We start from the raw sequence: 19,750 nt of genomic DNA on the forward strand, positions 1-19,750 counted from the left end.
AAGATGCAAAAAAGGAGTGAGTTAGAGGTTTAACAATTGAAGAGTTATCACAGGCTATCCAAAATACTAACAGTGGTAAAGCGCCAGGGCCTGACGGCCTACCAATCGAATTCTACAAAACATTTCAAGAAAAATTACTAGTCCCACTCTTAAATATGTATGACGAATCTTAGTGGAATGGAACTCTCCCACCCTCTTTAAGACTGGCAGTGATAATGCTGATCTTGAAGCCAGGCAAACCTACAGAATGTACCTCATTTAGACCGATAAGTCTAATTGGATTGGACACAAAAATACTTTGTAAAGCCTTAACAAGAAGATTGGATCCTTGTAATCCACATCTAGTTCATAACGATCAGAACGGTTTTGTGCAAAAATGCCAAGGATTCCATAATATTAGAAGAGTTCTTAACATAATTCATGAAAACTTTGACGCTAAAGATACAGCAGTATTATCACTGGATGCTCAGCAGGCCTTTGATAGAATAGAATGGCCATATTTATTTAATGTATTGCCTAGATTTGGATTTGGAAGGAACTTCCTGAAATGGATTCAGATTTTATATACAAACTCAATAGCCAGTGTCTTAACAAATAGTATAGTTTCTAAACTAGTCATCTTGGAGCGATCTACTACCCAGGGATGTCCTTTGTCGCCATGTTGTTTATACTGGCCATAGAACCCCTGGCTATGGCAATAAGAATGCAGGCAGGCCTGTCGGGCATCCAGCTAGGAGAACAGGAACATAGAATATCCTTATATGCTGATGACGTGATTCTTTTTTTTAACAAATTTATCCATCAGTATTCCAAACAATGCAACAAATTGAATTGTTTGGGCAGTTCTCTGTTTATAACATTAATAACTCAAAATCATCAATGCTATTTTTGAACAAAGAAGAAAGACTGAAACCAGTCATAAAAACCCCATTTATAAATGCAAAGGTGTCAAAATTACCCTGCAATTAAAACAATCATCCCAACAAACTCTGACCCACTAGTGGACGAAAGTGAAAGAGGCGTTGGATAACCATGCCCATATCAGTGATTGGCCGTATAAACATAATCAAAATGAATATATTACCAAAATTTCTGTACCTTTTTCAATCACTTCCTCTCCCACTACCAAAATGATTTTTTTAGTAAATTCATTTGGAATAATAAAAAATCTAGCCTGAGACTTAGGCTGCTATACTTGCCTTATGAAAGGGGAGGGCTATGGCTCCCGAACCTGAAATGGTATTATTGGTCTGCTCAGTTACATTCTGCAATGTTTTATTTCTCAATGGAGGCCCTTCCAGCCTGGGTGAATATTGAACAGACATCAGTACCAAACCTCCCATTAAAGCTCTATCTATACTCTGCAGACCCAAGAAATCTGAAAAGAACAACTGAGAACCCTTTCCTCAAAAATACTATTGACACCTGGTATAAAGCACATCAGCATATTAAAGATACTCCCCCCATCTCTCGCTTCTCCCCAGTATGGGGCAATACATACTTCAGGACAGGAAGAGCAGATGGTGGTTTCAGAATCTGGGCAGACACAAGCGTGCAGAAAATAGAGGATCTTTATATGAATGGTAATCTTATTACCTTTGATCAATCGTGTCAGACATACCATATTCCTAAAAAAAACACTTCTTAAAATATTTGCATCTGAGACATTTCATATTATCAAATTATAATATATTATCAGCATTTAATATCTGAACCACCACTATCACATCTTGAAAATCTTGCACTTCTAAACCTAAAGGGGAGGAGTCAGATTTCTTTATTCTATAGAGCTTTGATGTCATATGATAAAGAGTTCACCATTGACAGGCTCGAGGCATGGAGATCGGATGTTCAAGAGGACGTACAAGAATCTGAGTGGGAAATGGTATGCTTTAAAAGCCCAAAAACAATCAATCAATATGAGAATGAAGCTATTGCAATACAAATGGTTAATGAGAACTTGCATTACCCTGGTCAAACCAAACCGTTGGACCCCTGACATCCCGGACACTTGTGTTAGATGTTTAGAAGAAAAGGGTACTCTGTTTCACTGTGTATGGGACTGTCCAAAATTCTAAAAATACTGGAAAACAGTTGTTCGGACTATATTTGAGATTGTTGAAGTAAAGGTGCCTCAGCAAGCAAAAATGTGTGTACTAGGTATGTATCCAAAGAACTTTACTGTTAGTCCAAAACAGTCAACTTTAATTGACTTTGGACTCCTACAGGCCAGGAGGATGATAGCTTTATCTTGGAGAAAAATGGATATACCTTCGATACATGTATGGGTGAAGGAGATGGCATCTTGTATTATATTGGAGAGACCGACTTACATAACCAGAGGAAGGGCAGGAGAATTTGAAAATGTGTGGAAACCTTTATTGGAGTTTCTTGGACATCAAGGTGCACAGTCATTTTGAAATAGCTGTGTGTTGTTGAGTGTTTCTACAGTTTTTTTCTGATGTGTTTTTATTTTGCTACTTTACTAAATCTGTGAAATGTTATATCTCTTTTCCTTTGATTGTGGAAAAACATGAGGACATGTTTCACTATTTAGTTTAATTATTTCTATTTGTATATGTGAAATATATGTAAAATTCAATAAAAATATTGTTTTAAAAATATAGTTGACGTTTCAGGACTGTAAAGGAAGGGGAAAAAGGCCAGAAAGGGTGAAATCAGGTAGGTGGGAAAGGTAAAGGGCTGGAGGGGAAGGAATCTGATAAGAGAGGACCTGGGGGAGGTGATGGACAGGTGAGAAGAGGTAAGAGGCCAGAGTGGGGAACAGAAGAAGAGGGGAGGGGGAGGAAATCACTTTTTACCAGAAGGAATTGTGCCAAGAGGTTGGAGGCTACCTAGATGGAATACAAGGTGTTTTGCCTCCACCCTGAAGATGCCTCATCTTTGCATAAGAGAAGGCCATGGTCTGACATGTCAGAATGAGAAGGAGAATTAAAGTGTTTGGTCACTGGGAAGTTCCGCTTTGGCATATGGAGCGGAGGCGTTCAATGAAGCGATTTCGCCCAATTTACGACAAGTTTCACCAATGTAGAGGATGCTGCATTGGGAGCACTAGACCCAGCAGATTGGCAGGTGAAGTGTTGTCTCACCTGGAAGGACTGTTTGGGGCTCTGAATGGAGGTGAATGGGCAGGTGTAGCACTTTGGCTGCTTGCAGAAATGAACACCGGGATTACGGGGAGAGCTGAATGCATAAGGGAATCACGGAGGGACCAATCCTTGTGGAGGGAGGGGTAAAGATATGTTTGGTGGTGGGATCTCTTTAGAGATGGCAAAAGATGTGGAGAATGATGTGTTGGATGCAGAGGCTGATGGGGTGGTAGGTAAGGACAAGAGCTATCACTTTTAAGGCAGAGGGAAGATGCGGTGCGCGCAGATATTCATGAAATGAAAGAGGTGAGGGCGAGGGCAGCATTAATGCTGGAAGAAGTGAAACCTCATCCTTTGAAGGAGGAGGATATCTCTTATGTCCTAGAAAGGAAAACCGCATCCTGTGGACAGATGCAACGGAGACGAACTGAGAAAAGGGAATAGTGTTTTTACAGGGGAGAGGGTGGGAGGAGGTATAGTCAAGATAACTGTGGGAATCCATAAGTTTATGAAAGATATCGGTCGACAGTTTGTCTCAAGAGATGGAGACACAGATTGTGAAAATGGAGGGATGTGTCAGAGGATAGATCCAGTGTATTTAAGGGTAGGGTGGAAGTTAGAGGCAAAGTTTATGAAATTGGCGAGCACGAAGCAGCATGGGTGCACGAAGCAGCACCGATGCAGGCGTTAATGTCGTGGAAGAAGAGTTGGGGAGCGTTACCAGGGAAGGCTGGAACATGGACCTACCACCCCATCAGCTTCCACATCCAACACGTCATTCTCCGCAACTTCTGCCATCTCCAAAGAGACCCCACCACCAAACGTATCTTTACCACCCCTGCTCCCCCACCACCACCGCAGGAATCGCTCCCTGTATGATTCCCTTGTACGTTCAAGCCTCCCATTAATCCCGGCATTTATCTCTGCAAGCAACCGACAAAGGAGCAGTCATAACTGGGTCCCATGTGGGTACCTACGGCTATCCTTCTAGTCTGGAGAAGGTGGCAGGAGCTTGTTGAGAATGAGAACGAGTGTCATTTTTTAATGAACTGATATAATGAAGTAAACTTATCCATAAGCATCTCAAATGACAGGCTTTCAGTGCAATAGCTAAATGCTTCAAATAAAAAATCTGAATTGCTTCAAAAATTAAGGAAGCTGGCCTGTGGCCTCAGATCAAATCAGTCGATAGTTCCTCGTAATTCATTTCATTTCTGTACGATATAGATTCTGCACTGCTGACAAAGGTTTTTGATTAAGCATCCAGAACTGAAACTGAATTCTCTTTCACGACTGCCACCAGCATATTTTTCATGTAATTGCATCGTACTTTTTTGTCTCCAAAATAGCCTTTTGATTTTAGCTTGTCATGGCCCCTTCTTTACACTGCTGCTCTTAATGGAATATTTAATCGAAGGAAACAACACTGAATCTCTGGCACAGCTGGAGTGTCAGTAATGCCATTAGCTGATTATCATTTGTGCTGTGGCTGATCTCTGAACCCACCCAAATCAACCACTAATCTGTTTTTTTTTTAGTAATTAAGCATCCCCTCACATAAACCTACCAGCCCTGTTCACTCACTTGCCAGGCTTCGCGGTCAATATTTTTATAGTTTTGACCATAGTGGTGCGAACCTTCTTTTTCGTGGCGTGATGAAATCTATCAAGTGCTTTAGAAGCAGGAAGCAGCACACTGTAGTAACCTCTGTTGTAGTGTCATTGATAAAAATCTATGAGATTAAAATTAAGTTCAAAGTACTTTCATTATCAAAGTATGTATAAATTATACAACATTGAGATTCATCTGCTTACAGGCAGCCTCAAAGCAAGAAGGTGGAAAGAACCAAATTTAAAAAAGCAACAGTACCTAATGCACAAAGAAGAGGGAAGAACATATCATGCAAACAATAAAAGCAAGCAACAGCATTCTGAACCAAACTGAGTTCATAGACACAAATTCCGGAACAGCCAGGGTAGGCCCATACCCTTGGTCTCAGTTCATCATACAGCGGGGCAAATTGCCACAAAGCTCACAGACATGAAGTGCAACGGCAGCCAGAGCAGTCTCAGTCGCAGCGCTGCAGAGAGAGGAGTGAACGTTGTGGAAGAGCAAATGCAATCAGACCGACCCTTGCCTCTGGTTATGACATCCTGCCTTTACAGTCCACCTGTGCTGGTATTTAAATTGTCCAGACACCGGATCACTAGGGCCCAGGCCCTGCTGCAACGATACGCTCTGGGGCTAGACCTCGCTGCCCAGCCTGAAGCCGTTCTTGACCTTTACAAATCGGCTCAGCAGTGATCTGACGCTGTCCTCTGCCCCGACTCCTCTCTAATTGCTTGCCCCAACTCTATCTCTGACTCCAACATCGTTACACTCCGACTTCGCAATGCACCAGTGTGGCTCATTCCTCGAGTCAACTTCGCCTTTGCTTGCCTCTTCATTGTTTGCAGCGATACTTTACCTCAATGTACCTCAGAAAAAGTGTTTATTAATAATGTTTTTAGTTGAATTTATTTTTGAAGTACCAGTAAACTATTGCCCAACTTACTGGCTTCAATTCTGTTCAGCTTTTATTGACTGGGGAAAAAACTTCAGTTTTGAAAAGTTCCACCTGTTTGATTCTGTTGTAGTCTAGGACCCAAGCACATGAACTAGCCTTGCTTCCCTGCTACTCTAGGGGAGCAGATTTTAAAGGAAGGACAAAAGATAAAGGAGAGATGAGGTGAATCTTTATGCATGGAATAGTGTTGATCTCCTCTGCTTTTAGAAAGAAAATTATGATCCAGATGGAGAGAGAGATTGAATTGCTGCAGAATAGCCAGAGTGGACTCTAAAGAACAGTAATGCAATGCTCCTGTTTTAAAGTTGAAGATGATGTGACTAAAATGGCACATTTGTATTGTGATCTATTTCTGTTGCTGTCTAAATAGTGATTAGCAAAGCAATTTTTGATTTTTTTTTTGTGAATGACTAAATTGAGCAGGAATTAACAAAGAAATTGTGGACCGGCAAATGGTGTTGTGACGTTCATTACTCTAAACTAGGATCAGCTGTGAGTAGAATAGGCAGGGAAAATGATTCTCTGTTGATTCCCATGTTGATGCTGTGCTCAAATAATACAGGAGAGATTATCGTCTCAGTTAATGAAGAGAATCCAGAGCCATAGATGTACCGGATGTGAAACTGTTGGCTCCTGTTTTCAGTCACTGCTTAGATTTATTAGAATTTGGCAAACTACACTGAATTTGATTTCTTTAACTCTACAGATGATATCTGTCACTGGATTTATGCACAGCGACCGAGATGATTTAAAGCTAATGGGCTATTTAGCAGGAGCCAAGTACACGGGCTACCTCTGCCGAAGCAATACTGTCCTCATCTGCAAAGAGTAAGTTCTTGAGTCCCAATTGAAATGTGCAGCAATTAAAATAAAGTTAGAGGCTACTTCTCATGGACTGTTGCCAAGCATATACAGTATTTCGTTGACTTACAATGTGTTTAGACTTGTCCTCCAATCAAATGAGGTGAACAATTATCACTGCATTATGCAGTCTATTTACGGAGGGTATAGAGGTCACACAGATTGAATGTTAGATTTGCTCTGCCTGAAGGCCTAATCCATCATCTGAGTGGAAATGATTTACAGAGGTAAATAGATTACTAGTGTTCCTGCTGCACTGCAATGATTGATAGCCAGAGCTACCATAATTACAGGTCATCGTAGGTGCCTGTCTTTTCAAAGGCTGTGTCGTGATTCTCTGGTGTTCAGAGGCTGCAGAGTTTACGAAGTGAGTAATCGGCGTATATGAAATCACTGGAGAGCTGGTCAAAGTTGCAGAGTTAGTAGAGCAGTGTAATTAAAACAGAAACTACAGGGAATACTCGACAGGTCAGACAGTATCCATGGGGAGAGAAGTGAGGTGAACATTTCTGCTTGAACCCGTCATTGTATTTTTCCATTTCCACAGATGCTGCCCAAATTGAGCGATTCTGTTTTAGTGTCAGATGTTCAGTATCTGCATATTGATTGTAGTTTCTGGAGAAGAGCCTATTTTGCCACTAGAATATAAAGGTCAAAATGCAAATCTAGTCCATTTTCTCAGTGGAACTGAAGTCCTGCATTCTAGTACTTTAGTTTAAGAGGAGCTTGATGGTTGTTTTTTCTCCCACAGGTGTTGCATGACCTACTGAGTTCCTCCAACACATTGTTGCTCCAGGTCCCAACATCTACAGCCTCCTTTGTTTCACAAAAAAATAATTAGTCTTGTTTGAGAAGTTATTTTTGGAATCAGAGTGGCAAAGCAAAGGAGGAAGCCATAAGTACCTGTGCTGGCACTTGGAAAGTTATCCTGTTAGACTCACTCCTTGCTCCTTACCCAACAATTTTATAAAAAATTCCATTCAAATATTTACCTATTGAATATATTCCAACCCCTTATGCTTTGTGTTTAAAAATAGAACAGTTATATTGCTCTTTTTTTAATGCCAGTTACCTGGTTACTGACCCACAAAGTTGTTTCTCTTATTTACTTCCTTCCAACCATTTATCACTTTGAATGCTGTTAAATCTGCTCTGTTCAAGACAAAAAGAACGGTGCCAAATTGTCCATTTTCTCATTGTAACTGAAGTCCTGCATTTCTGGTACTTCATGGTTATTGAGGTACATAGAGAACATAGAATAGTACAGCACAGTACAGGCCCTTCGGCCCACAATGTGCCGACCCTTAAATCCTGCCTCTCATATAACCACCCCCAACCTTAAATTCCTTCATATACCTGTCTACTCGTCTCTTAAATTTCACTAGTGTATCTGCCTCCACCACTGACTCAGGCAGTGCATTCCACGCACCAACCACTTTCTGAGTAAAAAAACCTTCCTCTAATATCCCCTTGAACTTCCCACCCCTTACCTTAGCCATATTCTCTTGTATTGAGCAGTGGTGCCCTGGGGAAGAGGCGCTGGCTGTCCGCTTTATCTATTTCTCTTAATATCTTGTGTACCTCTATCATGTCTCCTCTCATCCTCCTTCTCTCCAAAGAGTAAAGCCCTAGCTCTCTTAATCTCTGATCATTATGCACACTCTCTAAACCAGGCAGCATCCTGGTAAATCTTCTCTGTACGCTTTCCAATGCTTCCACATCCGTCCTATAGTGAGGCGACCAGAACTGGACACAGTACTCCAAGTGTGGCCTAACCGGAGTTTTATAGAGCTGCATCATTACCTTGCGACTCTTAAACTCTATCCCTCGACTTATGAAAGCTAACAACCCATAAGTTTTCTTAACTACCCTATCTACCTGTGAGGCAACTTTCAGGGATCTGTGGACATGTACCCCCAGATCCCTCTGCTTCTCCACACTACCAAGTATCCTGCCATTTACTTTGTACTCTGCCTTGGAGCTTGTCCTTCCAAGGTGTACCACCTCACACTTCTCCGGGTTGAACTCCATCTTCCACTTCTCAGCCCACTACTGCATCCTATCAATGTCTCTCTGCAATCTTCGACAATCCTCTACACTACCCACAACACCACCAACCTTTGTGTTGTCTGCAAACTTGCCAACCCACCCTTCTACCCCCACATCCAGGTCGTTAATAAAAATCACGAAAAGTAGAGGTCCCAGAACCGATCCTTGTGGGACACCATTAGTCACAACCCTCCAATCCGGATGTACTCCCTCCATCAGGACCCTCTGCTTTCTGCAGGCAAGCCAATTCTGAATCCACCTGGCCAAACTTCCCTGGATTCCATGCCTTCTGACTTTCTGAATAAGCCTATCGTGTGGAACCTTGTCAAATGCCTTTACTAAAATCCATGTAGATCACATCCACTGCACTACCCTCATCTATATACCTGGTCACCACCTCAAAGAACTCTATCAAGCTTGTTAGACACGATCTGCCCTTCGCAAAGCCATGTTGACTGTTCCTGATCAAACCATGATTCTCTAAATGCCCATAGATCTCAACATTTGCCTCGCTCCAATCCTCTGGTACCATTTCTGTGGACAACGAGGACATAAAGATCCTAGCCAGAGGCTCAGCAATCTCTTCCCTCGCCTCGTGGAGCAGCCTGGGGAATATACCGTCAGGCCCTGGGGACTTATCCGTCCTAATGTATTTTAACAACTCCAACACCTCCTCTCCCTTAATATCAACAGGCTCCAGAACATCAACCTCACTTATATTGTCCTCACTGTCATCAAGTTCCCTCTCATTGGTGAGTACCAAAGAGAAGTATTCATTGAGGACCTCGCTCACTTCCACAGCCTCCAGGCACACCTTCCCACCTTTATCTCTAATCGGTCCTACCTTCACTCCTGTCATCCTTTTGTTCTTCACATAATTGAAGAATGCCTTGGGGTTTTCCTTTACTGTACTCGCCAAGGCCTTCTCATGCCCCCTTCTCACTCTCCTCAACCCCTTCTTAAGCTCCTTTCTTGCTACCCTATATTCCTCAATAGACCCATCTGATCCTTGCTTCCTAAACCTCATGTATGCTTCCTTCTTCCACCTGACTAGATTTTCCACCTCACTTGTCACCCATGGTTACTTCACCCTACTATTCTTTATCTTCCTCACCGGGACAGATTTATCCCCATCATCCCGCAAGAGATCTCTGAACGTTGACCGCATGTCCATGGTACATTTCCCTGCAAAAACATCATCCCAATTCACACCCGCAAGGTCCAGCCTTATAGCCTCATGATTTGCCCTTCCTCAATTAGAAATTTTCCTGTCCTCTCTGATTCTATCCTTTTCCATGATAATGTTAAAGGCCAGGGAGTGGTGGTCACTGTCCTCCAGATGCTCACTGGGAGATCTGTGACCTGACCCGGTTCGTTACCTAATACTAGATATAGTATGGCATTCTCCCTATTCGGCCTGCCAACATACTGTGACAGGAATATGTTCTGGACACACTTAACAAACTCTGCCCCGTCTAAACCATTGGAACTAATCAGGTGCCAATCAATGTTAGGGATGTTAAAGTCACCCATGATAACAACCCTGTTATTTTTGCACCTTTCCAAAATCTGCCTCCCAATGCTCCTCGGTATCTCTGCTGCTACCAGGGGGCCTATAGAATACCCCCAATAGACTACTCACTGAAAAGAGGATCCTGCTATATTATCCACCCTTTCTGTAGCTGTAATAGTATCCCTGACCAGTAATGCCATCCCTCCTCCCCTTTCCCCCCTCCCTATCCCTTTTATAGCACTGAAATCCAGGAATATTGAGAATCCATTCCTGCCCTGGTGTCAGCCAAGTCTCTGTAATGGCCACATCATCATAATTCCATGTATGTATCCAAGTTCTCAGTTCATCACCTTTGTTCCTGATGCTTCTTGCATTGAAGTATACGCACGTTAGCCCTTCCACCTTACTACCTTTGCACCCCTTATTCTGCTTCTCTTTCCTCAAAGCCTCTTTATATGTTAGATCTTGCTTTACTCCATGCACTATAACTTGAAGTTCTCGCATGACCTTTATCCTCCTCCACCTCACTATCTGCTCTAACACTCTGGCTCCCCTCTCCCTGCAAATCTAGTTTAAACCCCCTGGAGCAGCACTAACAAATCTACCCGCAAGGATGTTAGTCCCCCTCCAGTTCAGGTGCAACCTGTCCCATCGGAACAGGTCCCATTTTTCCTGGAACAAGGCCCAATTGTCCAGAAACATGAAACCCTCCCTCCTGCACCAACTCCTTAGCCACGAATTTAGCTGCATTATCTTCCTATTTGTAGCCTCACTAGCACGTGGCACAGGTAGCAATCCTGAGATTGCAACCCCGGAGGTCCTGTCCTTCAACTTTGCACCTAACTCCCTAAACTCTCTTTGCAGGACCTCCTCCTTCTTCCTATCCACGTCATTGGTCCCTACATGGACCACGACATCTGGCTGCTCACCCTCCCTCTTGAGAATACTGAGAACTCGATCCGAGTTATCGCGGACCCTGGCACCAGGGAGGCAACAGACCATCCGGGATTCTCAATCTCTTCCACAGTACCTCGTATCTGACCCTCTAACTATCGAATCCCCTATCACTACTGCTGTCTTCTTTTTCCTCCTTCCCTTCTGAGCTGAGGGTCCAGTCTCAGTGCCAGAGATACAACCACCGCAACTTGTCCCTGGTAGGTCATCCCCACCAACAGTATCCGAAACGGTATACTTATATTATTGATGGGAATGGCCACAGAGGTGCTCTGCTCATTCTGTCTATTCCCCTTCCCTCTCCTGATAGTCACCCAGCTACCTGTCTCCTGACTTTTAGAGGTGACTATCTCCCTGATACTCCTGTCTATTTCTGCCTGTGCCTCACGAATGATCCGAAGTTCATCCAGCTCCAGGTCCAGTTCCCTAACTTGGTTTGTCAGAAGCTGCAGCTGGATGCACCTTTTACAGGTATAGTCATCAGGGACGATTGTGCCCACCCTGACTTCCCACATACTGCAAATGGAGCACTTGACTGCCCTAACTGCTGCCTCCATTACCTACTTCTAACTTAATTAGATTAATTAAAGGAACTTACCCGGCCTTACCTCACTGGGAGCAAGCTCGTCCTCAGCCTCTGCTCATCGAAGCCTCTTGAACCAAAGCCTTCCTACTCGGTCTCCCACTACTCTGTCGCCCGCTCCGTTAATCAGCTCGCTCTTTAAACTCTCCCGCTGTCTCACAGGCCAACCTTCATGCGCTTGTGCAGTCGTGCCCCGTTCAAACTGCCGAAGAAATGACCTTCCCCTTCTCAATCAGCTAGCTTTTTAAACTCTCCCGCTGTCTCACAGGCTGACCTTCACGCGCTTGCGCAGTCGTGCCCCGTTCAAACTGCTGAAGAAATGACCTTGATTGCTTTACTGAATGTGCATTACATATGTTTAGATTAGCAGGGCTTTGTAGCAAAGCTTATTATTTATAGCTAGCGTTTTTGGTGGTAATTGCTAACATATTTTGAGTGCTAATTTTAATCCACAGAGGGGATGTTTTTTTGATAGGTTTCATTTCATTGCCAGACTCACGGCTGATTCTGCAATGTTTTAGTGCTTGGAATTTTAAAAACAGCAAAGTGAAGTGGGACACAAATTCTGGAATTATCTATTTAATCCTTATTTTCTAGCCTGTTTGCAGCAATTGATAATGCTAACATTTTGATCCATTTCTTTCCATCAAAAATCTTGCTAATGATAATTTTGATTAGCTTATATTGTAGTTTTCAGAGAGGCTCGCAGGTGTTTGTGGAGGGGGGAGTACTAGGATTAATGCCCCATAATTTAATCAAAGAAGCATCTTGGAAGGGAAAGAGAAGTGGAGAGGCTTAAGATGCAGTTACAGAATTTGCGGACCAAAGAGCTGCAAAAGAGCTGCCCCTCGTGGCAAAAATGAGGAATGTGGCAGAAGGAAAAATTGGAAGGCAAAGAGTTTTTAGGGTTAATAAAAAGTTGTGATATTTGGAGGGGGTTTGAGTACAAGGATGAGTGTTATCCACTTACTCATGTTGCTAGATCACAAGTCTGTGAGCACTGGGATGATGGTAAATTGGTTTATTATTGACACATACAGTGGCATGCAGACGTTTGGGCACCCCAGTCAAAATTTCTGTTACTGTGAATAGTTAAGTGAGTAGAAAATGAACTGATTTCCAAAAGTCATAAAGTTAAAGATGAAACATTCTTTTCAACATTTTGAGCAAGATTAGTGTATTATTTTTGTTTTGTACAATTTTAAAGTGAAAAAAAAGGAAAGGAGCACCATGCAAAAGTTAGGGCACCCCAAGAGATTTGAGCTCTCAGATAACTTTTACCAAGATCGCAGACCTTAATTAGTTTGTTAGGGCTATGGTTTGTTCATAGTCATTGTTAGGAGAGGTCAGGTGATGCAAATTTCAAAGCTTTATAAATACCCTGACTCCTCAAACCTTGTCCCAACAATCAGCAGCCATGGGCTGCCTAGCATTCTGAAAATTAAAATAAATGATGCCCACAAATCAGGAGAAGATAGCAAAGGGTTTTCAGGTAGCCGTTTCCTCAGTTTGTAATGTAATTAAGAAATGGCAGTTAACAGGAACGGTGGAGGTCAAGTTGAGGTCCGGAAGACCAAGAAAACCTTCCCAGAGAAGTGCTCGTAGGATTGCTGGAAAGACAAGTCAAAACCCCCGTTTGACTGCAAAAGACCTCCAGGAAGATTTTGCAGACTCTGGAGTGGTGGTGCACTGTTCTACTGTGCAGCAACACCTGAACAAATATGACCTTCGTGGAAGAGTCATCAGAAGAAAACCTTTCCTGTGTCCTCACCACAAAATTCAGTGTCAGAAGTTTGCAAAGGAACATCTAAACAAGCCTGATGCATTTTGAAAAGAAGTCCTGTGGACTGATGAAGTTAAAATAGAACTTTTTGGCCGCAATGAGCAAAGGTATGTTTGGAGAAAAAAGGGTGCAGAATTGCATGAAAAGAACCCCTCTCCAACTGTTCAGAATGGGGGTGGATCAATTATGCTTTGGGCTTGTGTTGCAGCCAGTGGCACGGGGAACATTTCACTGGTAGAGGGAAGAATGAATTCAATTAAATACCAGCAAATTCTGGAAGTAAACATCGCACCGTCTGTAAAAAAGCTGAAGATGAAAAGAGGATGGCTTCTACAACAGCATAACGATCCTAAACACACCTCAAAATCCACAATGGACTGCCTCAAGAGGCACAAGCTGAAGGTTTTGCCATGGCCCTCATAGTCCCCTGACCTAAACATCATCGAAAATCTGTGGATAGACCTCAAAAGAGCAGTGCATGCAAGATGGCCCAAGAATCTCACAGAACTAGAAGCCTTTTGCAAGGAAGAATGGGCGAAAACCCCCCAAACAAGAAATGAAAGACTCTTAGCTGGCTACAGAAAGTGTTTACAAGCTGTGATACTTGCCAAAGAGAGTGTTACTAAGTACTAACCATGCAGGGTGCCCAAACTTTTGCTTCAGGCCCTTGTCCTTCTTTGTTATTTTGAAATTGTAAAAGATGGAAAGAAAAAATAATCTTGTTTAAAATATTAAAGAAATGTGTCATCTTTAACCTTATGCCTTTTGGAAATCAGTTCATCTTTTACTCGCTTAGCTATTCACAGTAACAGAAATTTTGACCAGGGGTGCCCAAACTATTGCATCCCACTGTACAATGAAAACTGTTTTACATCCCATCCATACAGGTCATTCATCACATCAGTTTTCTGAAGTAGTGGAGGGGAAAAGTGATAATAGTTCAGAATAATCCTGTTGCAGTTTACAGAGTGTACTTTAGGCAGATGAATTGAATTGACTTTAGTTCTTGCATCCTTCACATACATGAGTAAAAATCTTTACGTTACGTCTCCATCTAAATGTGTAATGTGCAATCATAGTAATTTATAATAATTTATAATAAATAGAACAAATGTAACATAGAAATGCACTCAGATCAGCGTGAGTTAATCAGTCTGATGGCTTGGTGGAAAAAACCGTCGTGGAACCTGTTGGTCCTGGCTTTTATTCTGCGGTACCATTTCCCGGATGGTAGCAACTGGAATAGACTGTGGTTGGTGTGATTCGGGTCCCCAGCGATCCTTCGGGTCCTTTTTTCACACCTGTTCCGAATCATGGGAAGCTCACAACTACAAATGCACTGGGCTGTCTGCACCACTCTACAGAATCCTGTGATTAAGGGAGGTACAGTTCTCATACCAGGCAGTGATGCACCCAGTCAGGATGCTCTCAATTGTAAGAAGTCCTTAGGACTTGGGGACCTATACCAAACTTCTTCAACCATCTGAGGAGAAAGAGGTGCTGTTGCGCTTTTTTCACCACACAGCTGGTGTGTACAGACCACCTGAGGTCCTCGGTGATATGGATGCCAAGGAATTTAAAGCTGTTTACCCTTTCATCCCCAGATCCATTGATGTCAATAGGGGTTAGCCCATCTCCATTCCTCCTGTAATCTACAACCAGCTCCTTTGTTTTTGTGACATTGAGGGAGAGATTGTTTTCTTGACACCACTGTGTCAGAGAGATGACTTCTTCCCTGCAGGCCACCTCGTTATTGTTTGAGATTAGGCCAATCAATGTAGTGTCATTGGCAAATTTAATTTGCAAGATTAGAGCTGTGGGTGGTGACAGTCATGGGTATACAGGGAGTAAAGGAGAGGACTTGGTACAAGAACAGGAAAACAGATTATTATCTGAATGGTGGCTGATTAGGGAAAGGGGAGATGCAACGAGACCTGGGTGTCATTGCACACCAGACATTGAAAGTGGGCATGCAGGTACAGCAGGCGGTGAAAAAGGCGAATGGTATGCTGGCATTCATAGCAAGAGGATTCGAGTACAGGAGCAGGGAGGTTCTACTGCAGTTGTACAAGGCCTTGATGAGACCATACCTGGAATATTGTGTGCAGTTTTGGTCCCCTAATCTGAGGAAAGACATTCTTGCCATAGACGGATTACAAAGAAGGTTCACCATATTGATTCCTGGGATGGCAGGACTTTCATATGAAGAAAGACTGGATCGACTAGGCTTATACTCACTGGAATTTAGAAGATTGAGGGGGGGATCTTATTGAAACGTATAAAATCCTAAAGGGATTAGACAGGCTAGATGCAGGAAGATTGTTCCCGATGTTGGGGAAGTCCAGAACGAGGGGTCAGAGTTTAAGGATAAAGGGGAAGCCTTTTAGGACGGAGATGAGGAAAAACTACTTCACACAGAGAGTGGTGAATCTGTGGAATTCTCTGCCACAGGAAACAGTTGAGGCCAGTTCATTGGCTATATTTAAGAGGGAGTTAGATATGGCCCTTGTGGCTACGGGGATCAGGAGTATGGAGAGAAGGCAGGTACAGGGTTCTGAGTTGGATGATCAACCATGATCATACTGAATGGCTGTGCAGGCTCGAAGGGCCGAATGGCTACTCCTGCACCTATGTTTGTATATTTCTACACAGCCCTGAGGGGCTCCAGTGTTGAGAGTCAGAGGTGTGGAGGTGAGGGAGCCTACTCTTACCACCTGCCAGCGATCTGACAGGAAGTCCAGGGTCCAGCTGCACAAGGCCGTCTCAGCTTCCTGATAAGGTGCAAGGTAGATTGAGATTTCAATGTCAAGAGTCTATCTTACCTTACAAGAGGTCCTTTCAATAGTCTTATAACAACAGGATAGAAGTTGTCCTTGAAGCTGGTGGTACATGCTTTCAGGCTTTTGTAACTTCATCCTGATACGTATGGAATGAAGGGAGAATATCTGGGATGACGGGGGGAATTCATGCTGAGTCCACAACTCTTCACTTCCTTGTGATCTCAGGCAAAGCAATTACCACACCAAGCCGTGCTGCTTCTGGATTGGATGCTTTCTATGGTACATCGATAAAAATTGGTGTGAGGCTCAATGGGGTCATGCTGAATTTCTTTAGTCTCCATTGTTCTTAAAGAAACAATATTGAGTATTCTCCAGTCTTCAAATACCTTGCCTGCAACTGGAGAGGATACAAAGATCTCTGTCAAGACCCCAGCAATCTCTCCCTTGCTTTTCTCAGACTTGGGATAGATTGATCTTAAAACTTTATAAGACACCTAACACCATCTCTTCCTTAATATAGACAAGCCTTAGAGTATCAACAGAAACGTCTCCAATCTCAGCATTATCCATGTCACACTCACTGGTGGATACCAATGTGAAGTTTTCATTAGGGAGCTCATTAAGTTCCCATAGGGAGATGTGAGGGACAAGTTTTTTTTTAACAGAGTGGTGGGTGCCTGGATTGTGCTACCTGGGGTGGTGGTGGAGGCAGATACTTTAGAGACTTCTAAGAGATGTTTAGATAGGCACATGAATGTAAGGAAAATGCAAGGATGTGAACATTGTGTAAGCACAGGGGATTTGTTTAGTTGGCCATTTGATTACTAATTTAATTAGTCTGGCATAATTTTGTGGGAAGAAGGGCCTGTTCCTGTGCTGTACTTTCTTATGTTCTAATCACCCCAGGCTCAACATACAAATTCCCACCACTGTCCTTGAGTGGATATACCCTTTTCCTAGTTTACACCCTTGCTTCCAATAGAATGTCTAGAGATGCACCTCAATACACGATAATAGCATTCAAATATATCAATTCTTCTAAGAAAAAGGTCTGTTCGCTCTGATGAATAGAACTAGATGCATAGCCTTTTCAAAGAGCCAACACAAGCACAGTGGGTTGAAAAAATATTGATAGAACTGTTTTCTTCAATGAAGTGAAGACGGTTCTAAAATGAATGGTCCCAACTATGAAAATCTTGGGCTAGATTCTTCACTAAATATTTCCAACAGGAATAACCAACTCAAAACAAACATCTGTATCAAATGCTAATGCAATATAAATCCCTCCACTGAATTTTCAGTCATAAGCACAAAGTTACAGCACAAAAACTGGTTATGAAGTCATTCTCAATAGAAGAAATATTACAGGCTGCTTGTTTGTGCATTAACAAGACGGCAGATGGTATTGAACAGTTGGTGGCTTTGTTTGTAAGCAGTGCATGGTAAACAGCAATTGAAATCAGTAGAAACATTCATGCCTTTTAATAATGAGAATATGCCACAGAATCATTGACTACAAACCAATGCAAGCACAAAATACATCTTGAATATAGGATGAGATACTAATTCCATAAAGTTCACATCTTCCATTTTCTGTATCCTATTAGACTATGCCCTTCAGAAGTCATCTCTAGCCACAAGTATCCATCATCAGAGGCTGAGATTATATGCTTTTCCAACACAAGACATACAAGCTTCTGCTCCATGGATTGGGAATTTGCAGATTTTCTTTATCCTTGTAGAACCCTCTCTTCTACCACCCATCAAGATTTCCTCATCACTATCCTCGCTCTGACATCCACCATCATGAAGTGCTTCAAAGGAATGGTTATGGCACACTTCATCTCCAGCCTCCTAGTCAACAACTATCCACTGCAATTCACTTCTCTCGGATACGCTCATTGCTGATGCCATCTTCCTTGCCCTACACTCATCTGTGGAGCACTGGGCACTAAGGACACCTACACTAGCATATTTGTTGATTATCCCTTTACTTTCAATACCATAATTAGAAGCAAACTCGTATCCAAACTCCTAGATGTGAGCCTTTGCAACTACATCCTTCTTGTCCAATAGACTGCAGTCAGGAACAGCTTTGTCTCAATTATTCTCAACACTGCTGCCCCACAAGGCTGTCCTCACCCCTCTACTCCCTGTACACTCATGGCTGTGTGGCCAGATTCTGCTCTAATTCCATCTACGTTTGCAGATGACACCAGCATAGTGGGCAAATCCGAATGATGGTCAGTTGGAATAAAAGAACGAGGTAGAGATTCTTGTGGCATGGTATCATGAGAACAAAGGAAACCTGTCATCGGCTTCAGGATGTTGGGCGCTGTATACTCTATTTACATCAATGGAGCTGAGGTTGAGATGGTTGAGAAATTCAAATTCCTAGGAATAAGCATCACAAATAGCCTTTCCTGGTTCAACTCCATACACTCAGTGACTTGAGTGACCACTTTATTAGATACACCTGGTTAATGCAAATATCTAATCAGCCAAACATGGCAGCAACTCAGTGCATGAAAGAATGCAGACATGGTCAAGAGGTTCCGTTGTTCAGACCAAACATCAGAATGGGGAACAAATGTGACTGAGCTTGGAATAATTGTTGGTGCCAGACAGGTGGTCTGAGTATCTCAAACTGTTGATCTCCTGGGATTTTCATACACATTATCTCTAGAGTTTATAGAGAATGGTACAAAAAACCAAAAAAAAAAAATCAACCAGTGAGTGGGTATAAATTTAATAACTCCTTTTCCATATCAGCTAAGCTCTCTTTACATCACATGGCAACTATTAGACAATGTAGGGCATGACATTTGCAGAAATGGTACCAAAGGCCCTGAAGATAGCCAAGTCCCCTGGTCCTGATGGAATGCATCCCAGGGTATTGAAAGAAATGGCAGAAGTTATAGTAGAGGCTTTGGTGATAATTTACCAAAATTTTCTGGACTCTGGGTAGGTTCTGGTGGATTGGAAGACAGCGAATGTCAAGCCACTGTTCAAAAAAGGACGTAGGTAAAAGGCGGGTAACTAGGCCAGTTAGTTTAACATCTGTATTTGGAAAAATGCTTGAAGCCATCACTAAAGAAGCAATAACGAGGCATCTGGAAAGAAATAGACCCATCAGGCAGATGCAGCATGGATTCAGCAAAAGCAGGTCCTGTTTGACAAACTTGCTGGAGTTTTTTGAGGATATTACGAGTGCAATGGATAGAGGGGAACAGATGGGCATAATTTACTTGGATTTCCAGAAGGCATTCGATAAGGTGCCATATGAAAGACTTATTCATAAGTAAGGATGGATTGAGTTCAGGGTGATGCATTAGCATAGTTAGAGAATTGGTTAGCTAATAGAAAGCAGAGAGTTGGGATACATGGGTGTTAGTCTGTTTGGCAATCAGTGGTGTGCGGTGTGCCGCAGGGGTCGGTGCAGGACCCCCAACTTCAGAATATATATTAACGATCTGGAAGAGTGTAATGTATCTAAGTTTGCTGATAATAGTAGATTGAGTGGAAAAGCAAATTGTGCTGAAGATATGGAG

General features: G+C 42.6%; 1 protein-coding gene across 1 annotated transcript in view; it reads left to right on the forward strand.

The window, feature by feature from the left end:
• The window catches only part of paxip1 (PAX interacting (with transcription-activation domain) protein 1), a 139,581-nt gene that overhangs the window by 88,209 nt on the left and 31,622 nt on the right, over positions 1 to 19,750 (forward strand). The window contains exon 11 of the mRNA XM_063044434.1: positions 6,383 to 6,504. Within this exon, the coding sequence (XP_062900504.1) occupies positions 6,383 to 6,504 (122 nt within the window). The remainder of the gene's footprint in view (positions 1 to 6,382; positions 6,505 to 19,750) is intronic.

The sequence above is a fragment of the Mobula hypostoma genome, chromosome 3, assembly GCF_963921235.1.
Source record: "Mobula hypostoma chromosome 3, sMobHyp1.1, whole genome shotgun sequence".
Lineage (NCBI taxonomy): Eukaryota > Metazoa > Chordata > Chondrichthyes > Myliobatiformes > Myliobatidae > Mobula > Mobula hypostoma.